Source organism: Lepidochelys olivacea (genome assembly GCF_965140295.1).
Source record: "Lepidochelys olivacea isolate rLepOli2 genome assembly, chromosome: 2".
Lineage (NCBI taxonomy): Eukaryota > Metazoa > Chordata > Testudines > Cheloniidae > Lepidochelys > Lepidochelys olivacea.
The window spans coordinates 229,864,851-229,883,281 of NC_140412.1; the positions used below are offsets into that span (position 1 = coordinate 229,864,851).

At 42.4% G+C, this 18,431-nt stretch overlaps 1 protein-coding gene across 3 annotated transcripts in view; it reads left to right on the forward strand.

Moving 5' to 3' along the window:
- Window positions 1-12,249: 12,249 nt before the first annotated feature.
- The window catches only part of PTER (phosphotriesterase related), a 35,281-nt gene continuing 29,099 nt past the window's right edge, over window positions 12,250-18,431 (forward strand). Inside the window, exon 1 of one of the 3 annotated variants that reach the window (XM_084621242.1) lies at window positions 12,250-12,338. In XM_084621242.1, coding sequence (XP_084477368.1) covers window positions 12,317-12,338 — 22 coding nt within the window. In that variant the 5' untranslated portion in view covers window positions 12,250-12,316. Of the gene's footprint in view, window positions 12,364-12,692; window positions 12,902-18,431 lie in introns of those variants that run through there. The other 2 variants (XM_084621243.1, XM_084621241.1) reach the window with 2 other exon arrangements.

Sequence of the window (18,431 nt, forward strand, 5' to 3'; positions counted from 1 at the left end):
TATCAGTTTCATCCCTAATAGGGTGCTACAATCACTATTACACTAAGCCTCAGCTTGCTATATCAATAAAATTAGAACAGACAGGCACTACTTTAAGGCACTTCGTACAATTTACCTTGACTTAATAGGCTCTTTCTGTGGGAGAATGGATAGGAGTATAAACAGTACTACAGATATTTTCACATCTTCATTTGGTTAGATGTCTCAGATGCTTTTCATAATATTGATCATAGAGACTTTTAACTTGCCTGGAACATCTGGTAAGTCTCCCCTGTGCTCTTTTTTATCTTGGTTCTCATCCTATTTATATGCTGGAAGATTTTCTTTTTTAAATGTTCCTTTGACTATGATCCAATTCATTATGGGGTTTCTCAAGCTGTATTGTGGCTTCTTGCTCCTTAATATTTATATATTCCTTTAGTGTTCATATCTATTTGTAGGTGTCATGACGTATATTATCTCTGTTAGGCTCATGACATCCAGGTTACTTTATTTGTTAGTCACACAACAAGCAGTCTAGATGAACTACAAATCATCTTTAAAAGTTGCTGACAAAATTTCTGCAATTTGACAAAATTATTTATTTTCTTATTGCCATATTTAAAGTTTAATATAAAGTTGTTCTTTCTAATGTATGATGTGCTTTCCCAGCCCCTGGGGTTGGTGGAGAGGCTGATGAAAGGGAGGCATTTCCAGAGCCCTCCTGGAGATTCCCCCAAGAGCCACTGTTAGAACAGCCTTGCAAGCTACCACCAAGGGTCCTAAAGAGAGCACACTCTGGTTAGACCCAAGAATCTAGCCTATTGCATTGGACTTTACTCCATAAGTGGTCCCATTGATTTATTGGGGAGGCACTACTCAGCAGGAGTAAAGATAGCAGAATCTGGCTCTGGAGTCCTATATGTCTAGCGAGCTGACACCCAAGTAATGGACTTATTTATATTAAGTTAATAATATAATTTTTCACACAGGAAACAAAAATAAAACCAAACGTAAAAAATCTGTATATTATCTCTGATGAATTTCCCCCACCGTGTCTTGCTCAGGAAAGTGTCACTTAGAGATATAGGGCCAGATTCTTCACTTCTTTTGTCACTACTGGTGCAAGTGAGTGGAGAATTCTCATTAGGCAGACTTTTTACACCCAATTTGCACAGGTGTAATTGACTACACAAGCCACATGGCAGGTGAGAGATCCAGAATTTCTTTGGGCAATTGAATACTTATCTTCCCTTAACGATGACTGAACTAGTTTATCTAATAGGCAGACCAGCACATTACCTAACTCTTAAAATGTAACCTATTTGATTTATCTATTATCAAGAGATAAGGTTAAAGCACCTGTTAGTAACAGAAACATTGCAGCATTGGAGTTGGTATGTTGCCCAAGGTAAGCAAAGGCAATAAATCAAAATAACACAACAGCCAAACCCTTTAAAGGGAGACTGTTTCCAAAAGAGAGCTGTCCTGGCTTTCCCTCATCTGGATGTACAACTAAGAAGCAATAGTGAAAGATGAGAGTGAGGTAATATATTTTATTGGACCAACTTCTGTTGGTGAGAGAGACAAGCTTTCAAGCTTACACAGAGCTCTTCTTCAGGTCTGGGAAAGTACTCCAAGCGTAACCATCTAAATAATCTGCTCCACCTTACAGTTAGCTGTGACACTCGAGCACCTTCCCCTGAAGAAGAGCTCTGTGTAGCTTGAAAGCTTGTCTCTCACAGCAATAGAAAGCTGGTCCAATAAAAGATATTACCTCACCCATCTCATCTTTCTCATTTTGTAATCTACTCACTTAAAAAAACAGTTAAGATAGTTTGTTACTACACCTCCAATTTAAGTCCCCCTGGCTTTTCTGTGGTTTTACAGTCTCCTTTTACAATATTTTTAGGTCTTTATTTCCCCTTTGCTGTGTGAAAGATCCACACAAACAACTAAGGAAGACTGGCTAACACCACTAATACGGCAAATCACTCTAGATGGAGAGGCCCCTTTGCCCTACAGAGTACGATTAGCATTAGCAGGGCTCCGCATGTGAACAGGTGGCTGCCCACACGGGACATTGGCAGGATCATGGGCTAACTAATGATGCAAAGTGCTTTGTAATACATACAATCAACTGAAAAAGAGAGGAAAATACTCTTTTCTCCATAATAATTTCAGGATTTAGTTGTAACCGTAGTAGGTACAATTTTTAGACATGGCTTTATGTTTATCGTGTCCTTTTAAATTTAGCATTCAATAGAAGAAACTCACTTTTGTTTGTTAGCATGGGCTCAAGCTGATTATTTTGATGAACCATCCGTGTTAGCCCTTTTTTCTCGCAGCTAAAACAGTCCCAATACAGTAAGTGCACATCTTTTCTTTCAAGGCTAGACTCTTGGTCCTCATACGAAGCTTTACAGCTGGGGATTGTGCTATGGTGCGGCAGGGAAGGAGCATGTCCAGAGCACATGAATTTAGCAATCTCCAGCTGCCACAATAGCCCCTTTGGAGCCATTGTAGGCAGTCTTCATATTCCTCTGATCACTATAGCTATTCTCTGCAGCATTGCTATGAACATCTTCAGCATATATTTTCTGATACTTTGCTTGTTCTCCCCACTAGTTCTCTCCTTCCCTTTCAGAGCAGGAGTTGTGCTGATTAATAGCCAGAAAATGTGTTATAGCCAATGAGAGATGTCTTGTTTGGCTTGTGAAAACGGTTTCTGTCTCCTATAAGCAGTTGTAAACATTTGTTTTACAAATGGCGCACACTTTACCTGCATCCCAGATTGAGCAAGCCAGCAGAAATTGTTCACTCTAGTCTGATTTTAAAGGGCAGTCACTTTTGTTTCTATTAATCAATCTCAAACTCTGCCCCTTCTCCACGCAACATATGGTCAGTGCCAAGGGAGTTCAGGATCAGGATCATTAAGTAGTGCTGAATGGACAGTGCCAAAAGTGAGGCAGCAAGAGTCAACTGCAGGCAGAATACAGCAGAATTATATCCTTTAGGTGGAAGAAAAATGACTCCTAAATGAGTTGGGGCAGTTGTAAAACTAATCTGCCACAAGCTGGGATGAGGCATGGGAAACACGGAGAAGAGTCTCTTTCCTATCCCCAACTAAGAAAAAGCAATTATTGTAGATAAAGGCAGGTTCCTCACAACACAGGCAAACTTGCAGGGTTTATTTCTTAAACAGAAATCTGATTCATAGTTAGATTCATTTCCAGTTCCAGAGCCACCAGCCTGGCATCTTTCTTAACCAAAAATGTGATTTGTGGGAAGGTGGGGGTCCCAGAAGGTCCCAGAAAAGAATTCTTATGCTGTCTGAAAAGAAAGGTATCAAATGAGAGATCCCCTGGACAAATCTTTGTTTTGAAGACATGGGCTTGGGGAGAGGGAATTAAAGAAATTAGGTGCCATATCACAACTTTCTGACACTGCTTTCTCAAATCAATGGTACATTTTTAAATGTAAAATCTTTCTGTTCAACACAGGTTTTCAAATGCTGTGGTAAATGTGCTACATATTACTGTTCATGGAAGGCTTGTTTCACAGATCTAGACATGTGTTGTGCAATTTCTGCAACACGCTCTGATAAGGCTGTCGATTAATCACAGTTAACTCAAAGTGATTAACTCAAAACATTTCATTGCAATTTAAAAAATTAATCTTGATAAATCGCAGTTTTAATCGCACTGTTAAACAATAGATGACCAATTGAAATTTATTAAATATTTTTGGATTTTTTTCTACATTTTCATATATATTGTATTCTGTGTTGTAACTGAAACCAAAGTATATATTATTTTATTACAAATATTTGCACTGTAAAAATGTTAAAAGAAATAGTATTTTTCAATTCACCTCATACAAGTACTGTAGCACAATCTCTTTGTATTGAAAGTGCAACTTGAAAATGTAGATTTTTGTTGTTTTTACATAACTGCACTTAAAAACAAAACAACGTAAAACTTCAGAGCCTACAAGTCCACTCAGTCCTACTTCTTGTTCTGCCAATCGCTAACACAAACAAGTTTGTTTACATTTATAGGAGATAATGCTGCCCTCTTCTTATTTACAGTGTCACCAGAAAGTGAGACCAGGCATTTGCATGGCATTTACGTGCCAGATATGCTAAACATTCATATGCCCCTTTCTGCTTCGGCCACCATTCTGGAGGACACACTTCCATGCTGATGACTCTCGTTAAAAAAATAATGTGTTAATTAAATTTGTAACTGAACTCCTTGGGGGAGAATTGTATGTCCCCTGCTCTGTTTTACCCACATTCTGCCATATATTTCATGTTATAGTAGTCTTGGATGATGACCCAGCATGTTGTTCGTTTTAAGAACACTTTCACTGGAGATTTGATAAAACGCAAAGAAGGTACCAATGTAAGATTTCTAAAGATAGCTATAGCACTTGACCCAAGGTTTAAGAATCTGAAGTGCTTTCCAAAGTCTGAGAGGGAAGAGGTGTGGAGTACGCTTTCAGAAGTCTTTTGAAAGAACAACATTCTGATGCGGAAAGTACAGAACCCGAACTACCAAAAAAGAAAATCAACCTTCTGCTGTTGGCATCTGACTCAGATAATGAAAATGAACATGCGTTGGTCTGCACTGCTTTGGATTATTATTGAGCAGAACCTGTCATCAGCATGGACGCATGTCCCCTCGAATGGTGGTTGAAGCATGAAGAGACATATGAATCTTTAGCACATCTGGCACATAAATATCTTGCAATGCCAGCTCCAACAGTGCCATAAGAATGCCTGTTCTCACTTTCAGGTGACACGATAAACAAGAAGAGTGCAGCAATATCTCCTGCAAATGAAAAACAAACTTGCTTGTCTGAGTGATTGGCTGAACGAGAAGTAGGACTGAGTGGACTTGCAGGCTCTAACGTTTTACATTGTTTTATTTTTGAATGCAGTTTTTTTACATAATTCAACATTTGTAAGTTCAGCTTTCATGATAAAGAGATTGCACTACAGTACTTGTATTAGGTGAATTGAAAAATACTATTTCTTTTGTTGTTTTTACAGTGCAAATACTTGTAATAAAAATAAATATAAAGTGAGTACTGTACATTTTGTATTCTGTGCTGTAATTGAAATAAATATATTTGAAAATGTAGAAAACATCCAAAATTATTTAAATAAATGGTAGTCTATTATTGTTCAACAGTGCGATTAATCACGCGATTAATCGTGATTAATTTTTTTAATCGCTTGACACCCCGACTCTTTATTAATGTACATAAACCTAAAGCTGAATCAGTTTACCAAGAGCATAATCCAAGTTATTCTTTCAGTAAAGGAGGAAGAAAAAAAGTGTATTGGTATGGATGGGGAAGCAATAACAATTATTTAGAGAAACAAGTAAAATAATGGGTAAGTGAAAGTAAGAGAGATCAAGAACCATACTAGAAAAAACAGTACTACACCTGTGAAAAAAAGAAAAAGGAGACCAATGCACAGTAGATAGGACTCAGGCCACCACAGATAAAATGCTCAAGACAGAGATGATTGAAGACCTGGTGTTCAAGACTTTATCCCACAGGGAATTGTCTAAAGTTATCATGTGATGATAAATTCCTAAATTTGTTTTCTATGTATCTTTCTGGATCGGGTTAGCTTAGGGATCATCTACATGACAAGTTAGTGCATGGCAAGCCAGGCATGTGAATGAACAATGCACGAGCCTGCCATGTGCTAGATCACCATGCGGACCTTGTTACAGTCACTAAAGCTTCCATAATACACTTTGACATACTGCTGTTTCAAACACACTATCTGCATCAAAGTGCATTATGGAAATTTTAGTGCATGGTAGCAGGCTCCACACGGTGAGTTATTGAGTTAGCATGCAGCAAGCTAGTGTGCTATACACTCACACCCTGGCTTGCTGTGCTAATTCGCCATGTGCACAAGCCCTTAGTGCAAAGTGCAGTATAGCAAAGACCCACATGAATGTATCTGTGATAATGAAAATACAACCTAGGATACTCTTAGTAAGTACAAATGCCTTCTGTTTGAAGCTTGAGCTTCATTTGATTTAGCATTAACCAATTTCAGAACCATCTGTTCCATTTTGGGCAATATAGTGTATGTTTAATATTAACTTCAGATGTGTCTAAAATACCTCCAGTATTCAGGTGCCATTAGGTTGTGTGTTCTACTAAATAATGTTCCTGACAAAACAGTGTTTTGAATCACAGACTTCAACAGGCCTAGTTTGCAGGATGATGCATGAAGATCTAGCCCCATGTTGCTAAGAAACTTTTTGTTTTAAATATAGAAGCACACTACTTGCAGTATCTTTTCTAGACTAAAATGGTGTTAGGATTTAGTAAAGCACCATCTTAAATGAATGAGATTTAACATGCTTAAAATTAAAGCAAACAAACAAAAAATACACTGAGCCAAATTCTGCCCTTTATTAAACTATGCAATCCCATGGTCTTCAAAGGGTTTTTGCCTTAATAAAGATTGTAGTTTGAGGCTCCAAGGGACATATCTTATTCCTACGGAAGTAGCAGGAGTTTTGTAATTGACTTGAAAGGAGAGATGATTTGGCCCAGAGATTTAGTCACCAAAAGGCCAGTTTATCTTCCCTTTATGATTTAGTTCTGCTCTTGGGGCAGCTTTCTCAATTTCAGTTTCTCTCATTAAGGAGCTTTCTTGTTCTCAGTTTCTCTCATTTAAAAGATACAAAGTTTAAAAGGTGGCAAGTAACTGTAAAAGATTTATTTCCTTTTACAGTTAATTCAAACACAATGGGTCCAAGTGATGCTCCCAGTTACATCCATGCAAAGACCTGTTAAGATATTTGTAACTTTGCTGCTAATTATAAGCACAGATGGTAGCAAATTTATTTCATTTATGTGCAGTTCTTGGAGTATATCTAAAGAATTATGTCCAAAAGAGCAGGCTGAAGAGACTGCTATTTATTTGCTCTCACTGTGTGTTCTCTGATCACTAATAGAAATGAAAAAAGTTTACTTTCAAAAATTCTTCCACCTAGTACTATAAAACAATATAAGAGACAATAGTGAGTGAAACTGTATATATTTTAGTGGGTACAACAATAATTTTTGTTTTGTGTAGAATGGTGTATCTTGATTTACTGAAAATATACTGAATTTCTCATTTAAGAAAGCTGTTGTCATCCGGTAGTAGAGGCCCATTATAATTGAAGCAAGCTGCACTGTCATCCCATTTTCAAATACTGTAATCTTACCTCAAGTTCTTTATGCCTCTCTTTCACTCCTTCATCTTAGCAGGAGTATGAATGGGCAGTGCTAAGGCACTTTCACTTGAAGATCATATGGCAGTAGTGAACCTACAGTAGTTCCTAAAGGGAGGCTGTGGCAGTAAGTCATCACCAGGATGGAGCAGATTTACATCCACATCTTGAAAAAATAACTCCCAAGTCAGCTAAGAGAATTTGCACTAATACTAATTTGTTGCTAGCATCCAAGAAGTGTAAGGACCTCTGAGAATACTCATTTACAGTCTTCTCAAAAAAGCAGAAAATGATAAAGACAAATTCTTCATAACACACAAAGGCTTGCAAATCCCTTTTCCCAAAACTATTAATCATCATCAAAAAAACTGCAAGAGAGATACCACTGCAGTTACTGGTTTATAGCTTCCTGCCCAGCCAGACAGAACAAAAAGCAGAAGGGGACTTGCCAGAGAATCAGGTTCAACAACTGGAAATATATTCTATAGACTCTTGATCCTATGATCTGTATTGATTCAAAAGTATGAAAGTGGTCATTTATTTTTCTCTATATTATTTTTCATGTAGTTTATGCAGTTTATACATTCCAAATGTAAATGAAATGAGAGAAGAGAAATAACATTTAGATCAGAAGACAGTATTAGAGTTGAACTGTTTAAGCTTCCTTAATGAGCAAAATAGAAAATCTCTGCTGCTTTGAAATACTGTTACTCTCTCTGCTCCACTACCTCAAAAATAATAAAATTATTCAGATTATAAATTCAAGTAAGTCTTTGCTTTTTTGTGTGTCTCAAGTCCACGTTGTTCTGCTTCTTACGCCCAGAAAATTGTAGCTCAGCATTCTTCACAGAGATCTCTATTTATGCTTGCAGTTAATGAATATCTGTGTGCTGTTAATGAATAGCTTTGTACTGAGGTGACAGTGCTCAGCAATGTGTGCAAATGTTTCTGTGTGCGGTTGCACTTGCACACATAGCATTTGTAATTACACTTTGCTTTGACATAGAATAATAACTGAAGACCTTTGGTTGTTATTGTTCCTGTCCCTGAGGGATAAAGAGCAAGGATGAAATAGCAAAAACCCAAGTGATCTATAATTCCATTGTGATGGACACTCCTGGTTGCAGATTTGAGTCTTCAGTCATTTTACTAATTCTGACTGCCAGAAAGATCCTAATATCAAAATCTGATTTCCTTGAAGTGATCGGAACTGGGTGATATATTCAGGCTATAGACTGGATAGAAGAATCTCTACAGTCATGTGAATTTTAGATTTCAACTCTCCTGTAGATTATTGACTAACACTGTCCAGGAACCCAGATCAGCCTTCAGGGGAGAATTTTGCACCCGTTTGTATAGCCTGGAGTGGGTAATTGAACCTTGAGCAGAAGCTGTCCATGTAGACTGCAGGAGAATGGAGCTTGCTCTCCGAGCATGGAGCACTGGCACTCAACTGTTACTATAGCTACATGTCTTGTAGTAGCAGTCACAGCCATTGTATAAAATCTGCATAGCTGTAGACCAACTGGCCATGACCGCACCATTACTCTCCAGATCATGATGGAGAGAACTGTGTCTGTTCTGTAGTATGAAAAAAAAAAAAAGTGAAGTCCCTTTGCATTGCATTTTACTGGCCTGCCCCCTTGTGCTGCAGAACCATGGTGAATCTAAGATTCCTAATATACCTACAACTCAGATGTCATTGGTTTGCACTTGCTATTATATAATGTACCTGGTACAACACTGCCCTGAATACGAGGACCACATCCTGCACATTGACTTCAACAGGAGGATGCCTTCTGCACCAATAGGGGATTGATAAGGAGTGGGAGAGGGGAGCCTCATTTCGCCCTTTGAGGGTTTTAGCCATACCGGATTTTCTTTAGCTCAGAGTTTCTGAAAGTTATGCCAAAACAAAAAAAGAGGTTGTCTTTTTTTAAAACGGAGCTCATGCAAAACTTTTTGTGCAGGTTACAACTTTAACTCACATAGCATGCTATCACAGGCTGTTGGTGTACCATATACACCAACAATTTTGAAGCACTTTGAGGAGAGGAACGTGACCAGAAACAGTCCGCAGGGATTCACCAAGGGCAAGTCATTCCTGACTAACCTACTTACCTTCTATGATGAGATAACTGGCTCTGTGGATGAGGGGAAAGCAGTGGACATGTTATTCCTTGACTTTAGCAAAGCTTTTGATACGGTCTCCCAAAGTATTCTTGCCAGCAAGTTAAAGAAGTATGGGCTGGATGAATGGACTATAAGGTGGATAGAAAGCTGGCTAGATCATCGGGCTCAAAGGGTAGCGATCAACGGCTCTATATCTAATTGGCAGCCGGTATCAAGCGGAGTGCCCCAAGGGTCGGTCCTGAGGCTGGTTTTGTTCAATATCTTCATTAATGATCTGGAGGATAGCGTGGACTGCACCCTCAGCAAGTTTGTAGATGACAGTAATCTGAGAGGAATGGTAGATATGCTGGAGGGTAGGGATAGGATACAGAGAGACCTAGACAAATTAGAGAATTGGACCAAAAGAAATCTGATGAGGTTCAATAAGGACAAGTGCAGGAAGAATCCCATTCACTGCTACAGACTAGGGACTGAGTGGCTAGGCAGCAGTTCTGCAGAAAAGGACCTAGGGGTTACAGTGGACGAGAAGCTGAATATAAGTCAACAGTGTGCCGTTGTTGCCAAGAAGGCCAATGTCATTTTGGGATGTATAAGTAGGGGCATTGCCAGCAGATCGAGGGATGTGATCATTCCCATCTATTTGGCATTGGTGAGGCCTCATCTGGAGTACTGTGTCCAGTTTTGGGCCCCCACACTACAAGAAGGATGTGGAAAAATTGGAAAGAATCCAGCAGAGGGCAACAAAAATGATTAGGGGACTGGAACACATGACTTATGAGGAGAGGCTGAGGGAACTGGGATTGTTTAGTCTGCAGAAGAGAAGAATGAGGGGGGATTTGATAGCTGCTTTCAACTACTTGAAAGGGGGTTCCAAAGAGGATGGATCTAGACTGTTCTCAGTGGTAGCAGATGACAGAACAAGGAGTAATGGTCTCAAGTTGCAGTGGGGGAGGTTTAGGTTGGATATTAGGAAAATCTTTTTCACTAGGAGGGTGGTGAAGCACTGGAATGCGTTACCTAGGGAGGTGGTGGAATCTCCTTCCTTTGACAAAGCCCTGGTTGGGATGATTTAGTTGGGGATTGGTCCTGCTTTGAGCAGGGGGTTGGACTAGATGACCTCCGGAGGTCCCTTCCAACCCTGATATTCTAGGATTCTATACTATACCTGATTTTTTTTGCTTCAAAATTCTTTGGAATTTGGTTTCAAGTGGCATAACATCTGGCAACTAATCAAATATTTTTAATAGCCTGATTCTCAGACTGGGGAGAGGAAACAAAAGTCAACAGCATTACAAAAAGCTGTATATCACCTAAATTGTGAATACCAAATTACATGTGTAGACAGTGCTGGATATCGACTTGTTTTCCCCATTTATTTATTAAACATTGGTTTGGATGAAGTAGCCCTATGGCATTAGGATTACAAGTCCTGTTTTGCAGCAGACAAGGAAATAAAAATAATACTACAGCATAATAGTTTGATGTGGACATAGTGAAGACTGCTTTTAAGAGAGGCTGATTTTTTGTATGCACAAAAATACAGCTCTTACGAAGTTTTACTTTGAATCTACAGAAGTGTTAATACTGCCTTTATAATTGTAAAATGCCAAAGGTGTGTGGATGTGCAGGTCTTATGTGAAATTCATCACAAATCTTCAAAACGGGTTTAATATGGCCAGTGATAAATGAAAAGAGTCTCATAAAGCACTGCATGACTATTTTTAACATGGTTCTCATACATAATTTCTCCCACACTGATTGCCTAGCAATATGAACATGTTAAAATACAAAGCACTATAAATGCTAGGCTTTCAGGTTTTTACTTAATCTTTGAAGAACTCTTACTCTCTGGATTTCATACTTGCAGCAAATAAAAACAAGTGACACTGAGAGCAGAAACCATTCAAGAAGCCCACCTTTACCAATCTATTTGTATTTTGGACCATTTTACCATAACTATGTTATCTATGTGGGGTTGGTGGCCAGTGAAAAGGAAGCCCTCCTGATTTTCCTCACCTGCAACAGTCTGTATTCACTACAGACATTACTATGCACCAGCCCTATTCTCTGTATTTTTTCCTCAAAAATCATTTTAGCCTCTCTTTTTCCTCTAATGACAGGTTTCAGAGTAACAGCCATGTTAGTCTGCATTCGCAAAAAGAAAAGGAGTACTTGTGGCATCTTAGAGACTAACCAATTTATTTGAGCATAAGCTTTCGTGAGCTACAGCTCACTTCATCGGATGCATCCGATGAAGTGAGCTGTAGCTCACGAAAGTACTCCTTTTCGTCTACTAACTCTGCCTCGCTCTTGTTCCCAGCCATGTCCTTAAAACCCTTCTGGTCATTCCCTCTCCCATATACTTGCTTCTTCATTACCTTCCAGAAAAGGTGAAAATTGAGGAAAATTATCTATGAAGCAAGTGCCATATCATAGAATCACAGAGATGTAGGACTGGAAGGGACTTCAATAGGTCATCTGTCCGGAAGCTCCCTCCCGCCTTCTAAAGGAGAGCAACAAAAACCATTAAAGGTCTAGAAAACAAGACCTATTAGGAAAGATTGAAAAAACTGGGTCTGTTTAGTCTGGAAAAGAGAAGACTGGGCGAGGGGAGGCAGGGGAGAAACATGATAACAGTTTTCAAGTACGTAAAAGGTTGTTACAAGGAGGAGGGAGAAAAATTGTTTTCATTAACCTCTGAGGCTAGGACAAGAAGCAATGGGCTTAAATTGCAAGGGTGGTTTAAGTTGCATAATTGGAAAAACTTCCTGTCAGGGCAGTTAAGCATTGGAACAAATTACAGAGGAAGGTAGTGGAATCTACGTCACTGAAAGTTTTTAAGACAAACACCTGCCAGGGAGGGTGTAGTTATTACATAGTCCGGCTCTGAGTGCAGAGGATCGGACTAGACGACCTCTCATGGTCCCTTCCAGACCTACAAGTCTATGATTCCCGGAGCGGTGCAAGGTACTGCAGTCCATTGGGTCACAAGGTTGGTAGCCCCATACCCGACTGTCCCTGACACACCAGGATGAGGCAAAAGAAAAGGAGGACTTGTGGCACCTGAGAGACTAAACAAATTTATTTGAGCATGAGCTTTCGTGAGCCTCAGCTCACTTCAGCAGATGCATTGAGGAGGCAGAGACCCAGTGTCATCCCCCACAGGGCCCAGCCAGCAGGCACCTTGAAGACCCATGAGAAAGGGGCAGAGGAAAGCGGCCCCAGGGGGCGCAGCGCCATTACAGGGCGCAGGGCACCCAGTGCAGTGGGCTCTCCCTGCGCTACTGCTACGCCAGGGGGCCACATGGAGTGCGAGACCGCTGCAGGGGACAGGGAGCCAGTGGCTGGCTGCGGCTGGGGACGCCCGGCCTTGGCGGCTGCCCAAGCACGTCACCGGCCCGGCTCCTCCGCAGCCCCGGCCTGGGGGCCCCAGCTGGGGGGCGGGCGCGCGGGCTGGGGAAGCCAAGCCCCGGGCCGGGAAGGCGGAGCAGAAGGTCGGCGGGCGGGGTCGCGTCGGAGGCCCCGCGGGGGTAAGCGGCGGCGGAGGGTGCGCGCACCCCAGGGAGCGGGGTCCACGGGCGGCCCCGGTGTCCGCGGGCCCGGCCCGCACAAAGTCCCAGCCCCGGCGCTGTGGCCGCCCGCAGCCCGCCACAGCCCCTCCGGGCAGCGAGGGGGTCGGCCCGGGACAGCTTCGCCCGCCGTGGGGGCGGGAGCCGGTGCTGCGGCCCGCACCCGGGGGGTTCCGGTGTCGGGGGCCTTGCGGCGGCCAGAGCCACCCTGTCGGGCGGGGCGTTTCCTGGCGCCTCTCGCTGCCGCCCCAGCCTGGCTGCGGTCCCCTCCTGCAGGTTCCGCTGCCCTGCTCCGAGCAGAGCCGCTGGCAGGAGCCGGGCCACGCTCTGTCGTTCGCCTTCGCTGGGGCGGCGTGTAAATCCGGCTCGGCACACGCCTGAGCTCGCTTGCTGTTTAAAAAGTCCCCCTCCTCCCCCCAATGGTGTGAGCGAGGCAGTAAATTAGCCCTCTTGTCCCGCCCCACACAGTGAGTCAGTAGCCAAACGGAGATTAGCAATCGGGAGTTTGATTCCCACTCCTGTGCTTGGACCACAGCCTGCAGAGTAATGGTTCCCTGCGTGAAGTTGATTAATATGCATGGGGTTCAGTATCATGCTTTGAAACACTGTAGTAGTAGCACCCATCCCTCTAGCTGTGGGGAGGAAGCTAAGGAGGACAAAGAAGGACTGGGTATGTCAGATAGGCTAACAGGAAATACCTCTCGTTCTGGCGTAAGAAGGTGCCTGCCAGTTGGACTTTCCCCAGGAGACAGGCCATTTAGAGGAAGTAGTGAACCATGCTGGGAGCACACAGAAGGATTGGAAATGTCTGGAGCAGTAGAAGCCAAACACGCATACCAAAACTATTTGGCCAGGAGAGACTCAAAGGAGAGACACAGCTCTGTTGGGAGTGGAGTACATGGGTGTTAGAGGAAATGAAAAGAGTACTAACTGCAACCTGGGAGTTGGCATATGTGAGCTGGCATTCCTCTGCCCAGGAAATCAATGACAGTGGGGTGGTAGCAGTGTTGTGGCAGAATAAGAAATGGTGGTTGAATTATTGTCAAACCAATAAGAGGTAATTGCTGCACTATGTGATCAAAGTGACTCACTGTCCTTAAAAAAGAAAAGGAGGACTTGTGGCATCTTAGAGACTAACAAATTTATTTAAGCATAAGCTTTCGTGAGCTACAGCTCACTTCACTGGATTCATTCTTAGTGTTTTGACACTTTGGTACTCGTGCAGCACTGGCCAGCTAAGCATCAGGAAGGAATATCCCCTCTCTAGTACGTATTCAACTTTGGCACAGAGAAGTAGATAGTTTTTACAACCTAGACTTCCTGGTTGACGACCTGGGCAAGGCATCACTGCTAATGGTCAATGGTGTCATAAGGTTTGCACGGCCATTATTTTATGAGGGGTTTAAGTCTAGAACCCCAGAGCAGTTAAATTACAGTCGTCATTCCTGCTGTGGCTCCCATGTGGAGATGACAAGACAGGGAGCAGAGGTGGGTCCCATTAAATAGCCTGGAACTTTAAAAAAAAAAATCACAATATTACAAGTGTGTGTGTCTAGACCATTAAATGGATAGTGTAGCATCTGGTAGCTCCCAGCTTCCCACAGTGGTGAGGGCATCTCCCAACTTTAGAAACTGCTGAATTGGAATTCATTTGCAAATTGGATACTATTAATTTAGGCTTAAATAGAGACTTGGAGTGGCTAAGTCATTATGCAAGGTAGCCTGTTTCCTCTTGTTTTTTCCTACCCCCCCCCCTCCCCCAGATGTTCTGGTTTAACTTGGATTTTAACTTGAAGAGTGGTCAGTTTGGATGAGCTATTACCAGCAGGAGAGTGAGTTTGTGTGTGTATGGGGGTGGGGGGGATGTGAGAACCTGGATTTATGCAGGAAATAGCCCAGCTTGATTGTCATGCACATTGTGTAAAGAGTTGTCACTTTGGATGGGCTATCACCAGCAGGAGAGTGAATTTGTGTGGGGGGGTGGAGGGTGAGAAAACCTGGATTTGTGCTGGAAATCACTTTAGATAAGCTATTACCAGCAGGACAGTGGGGTGGGAATAGGTATTGTTTCATATTCTCTGTGTATATATAAAGCCTGCTGCAGTTTCCACGATATGCATCTGAGGAAGTGAGCTGTAGCTCACGAAAGCTCATGCTCTAATAAATTGGTTAGTCTCTAAGGTGCCACAAGTCCTCCTTTTCTTTTTCCTGTAGAAGGTTACTTTGGAAACAGAAGACAGTTCTTCAGAGTCCCAAGGACTCTGCAGTGGAGGTGATCAGTAATGGCTACGTTATAATGTGCAACCCTTATTGACATGCATGGCTATCAACATAGGTAAGTAAGCCATCTCAGTGGGGAGCTCTGCTAAGGAGGGCTGGGCCTAGTTGGTACATGAATGCAAGCTCTTAAAGGAAACCTTAGGTGTTTTGGGAAGTAGTGTTCTTCCTCTTTTATTAGGGCTAACTAAGTGAATATCCCAGCATGGTTTTAGGGCAGTCTGCTGTTGAAGATATCTTTTGGATAGAAGCAAGGTTCTGACCATTTGTGGTCATTAAAGATTCTCATGGTACCTCTTGCAAGAGGAGGGATCTTAGCCTTGGCTGAATTTCTGTTGGACAATTGTATTCTGCCTATCCAAACTTACCCCAGTAGTTTGTTACATATGGCATACTTCACTTTCTCTCCTTGGCTGTTCTCTGGTGTTGAAAAGTTGCAGGCTTCTGCCTTTGGGGGTGGCTGTATTGGAGTGATGGGTGAAGTGATCCCTGTAATATGCATTTTTGTATTATTCTGTCAGGTACTTTGGGATCATTGAATTAAAGACACTACATAAATGTCTGTTGTTATTATTATTAACGCCTTTCTTGCATTTGGGGATTTAAAAAGGCATAATGTTCTCCCTAGTGTCACCATTGTCATATTCACTTTTGTTGTTATAATAAGAGATGGCAATAATGGCATTCAGATGCTTAATTACATTTCATAAAGGTGACCAGTGCTAATTTATAACAAAATTTAGTGCATCATGAAACAGAAATTAGCATTACTGCTTCCTGCGTTGTTAACAATCAATTTCCAGACCTGTTGAGGCACTTGCTCATAAGGTAGCTAAAACCAGAGTACGCTGGAAGTACAGAATACTGAGTGCGTAGTGTACTATTAGGGGATTGGTGTCTGTAGACCGCATGAGTATTTTTTTCTCCTTTGATTTAGGACTAAGATGGTGTCCATACAATAGGGCAAGATCAAATACCAGTCAGAACACAAGTAGGTATTTTGTAGTCTAAGAGGGGCAGGTTTTATTATCAGTTGACTCCAGATGTGGGAGGGAAGGGGGGGTCTAACAGAGTCCCACCTCTTCAGAGTTAAAGAGAGGGAAAAAAATTCCCCACTTTTCCTTGCTCATAGTTTAAAGCTCAGCCAAATCTCAAGAGATAAGCATGTGAAAAATCACTCCTCCTAATGCTACTCCCACATTTCAGTCCCATTGGGAGTTTAAGACATAGGGCTTGTCTACATGGGCAGCGATCAATCTATCTGGGGTAGATTTATCGTGTCTAGTATAGATGCGATAAATCGTCCACTGATCGCTCTAGCAGCAACTCCGGTACACCACCTCAACAAAAAGCCAAGGGGAAATCGACGGGAGAATGTCTCCCGTCGACACATCGCAGTGAAGACTCCGCTGTAAGTAGATCTAAGTACGTAGACTTCAGCTACGTTATTCACGTAGCTGAAGTTGCGTAACTTAGATCAATCCCTCCTGTAGTGTAGACTAGCCCATAGGGTGGCATTTCTCAACCAACTTCTCTGGAGAAAGTGGACCAAAGAACCAAGCTGTTTCCTGGTCTCAGCCCTGCTGAGGACTTATAAGGACTGTGACTTCACACTTCTGCTTTTTCAGCATTTGATCCCTTATATGGAAGTATAAGGAGAGGGTCCTTTCAATTTCCCCAGCTGTTTCTGTTCTCTCCCGAGCATCTCTGCAGTGACTCAGAGGTTCTCAGGACAAATTTTTTGGTGGCCTCAGAGTGCAGCCACCAACTCTTGCTGGTGGCCGCTCTCACACTTCTTCCTAAAATACTTAATTAGCTTTAGGAAAAACAAATAAATATGCACATATACATGTCCAAATCATTGTAATTGATTTATTGCTAGTAAGTCTGTTGTGAAAAGTAATATTAACAAGCATACAAGTAACGCTTTTCACAGCAGATTTACTCAGGCCCATCAAGCCTGGGGACAAATTAAGCCCTGGATGGGAGGTGGCAGTGGGGCCCAAGGGCAGTGGGGGTGGGGGAGATAGTTGGGGGCTGGAGCCCGAAGCCCTGTGGCCAGAGTCTGCTGCCCTGCTGCCCCGCCACCCAGGGTTGAAGCCCCAAGCCTGAACCCCACCGCCTCTGTGAACTTGGGAAACTCACCGGTTGCCTGGTTCTCCAGCATTGTGTCCCAGGTGTCTCCACAGGGGGAGCAGGGCCCAACCACTGCTGGTGGCCTCTGCAGTCAACACCAAGGCAGTGTATCCAGGAGCAACAGGGAGGGGCTGCTACTTTGTACTCCCCTCCCCTCCCATAACAGCCCAAGAGGCTGTGGCCGCAAGCGGTGGCTGCTTTTGAGAAACGCTGGACTAGAGACAGCTGAGACTGTATTCTAAAATGAAAGGCAGTTAACTGTTTTCTTGCCATGGTCTGTACACCCTATGACAGATGGGAAGCTAAAAACTCTCCACCATCAATTCAAACTCTGCTGTAGATCTTGACAGCTGTAATCTTCCCTTACTGAAAGAGGTGGCTAAATGTTATTCAGGTAGGCCTGGAGAGCAAGAGATTCTAAAGAACCTTAGTCTGTCACAGAAAGTTAATACTGCCTAGGACACAGAGGTTGTGCTACTGTACTCTTGGAAAAATACTTGCCTGTGTCATGAGATGCTCAATTCTTAACTTACCTTTTTTCCCCCCCTCATTTTCTTCCTGTCTCAAAGTTTTGGCCACCATGTTCTTCTGTATTGCTTTCCTTTTCCATCTTGGAGCTTGAGTGTCCTAGCAAAGTGCAGTAACCTCCAGTGATATGAAACTAAGGAATAATAGTAAGTTTCCTTGGCCAGTTCTTGCATGAGTCCTGATGGATCACGGATTCAACAATAACTGGAAAGAGGCCTAAAGACATGGCAAAGCAGCTGGCAGCCTGATCAGGCCAGCCTCTTGTTGTTTAGAAGCAGTGGTATTAATTGTTTATTATTATTATTACTATTTATATTCCTGGTGCACAAATCAAGGTTACGGAACCAGTACCAGGGCATTGTACAAGCGTGGGAAGGTAGATGTGATCCTTTCCCAGACAGAGATTAAAACCTAAGGCCCAGATTTGGCAAGCTGTTCCATGTTGGTGAAACTCTGCACCTGTGTGGATCCCTATTGACAGTAATAGAGCTATGCACAGACACAGAGGCATCCTCATGTGAAACAGCTTACAGGATTAGGGTATAAGAAA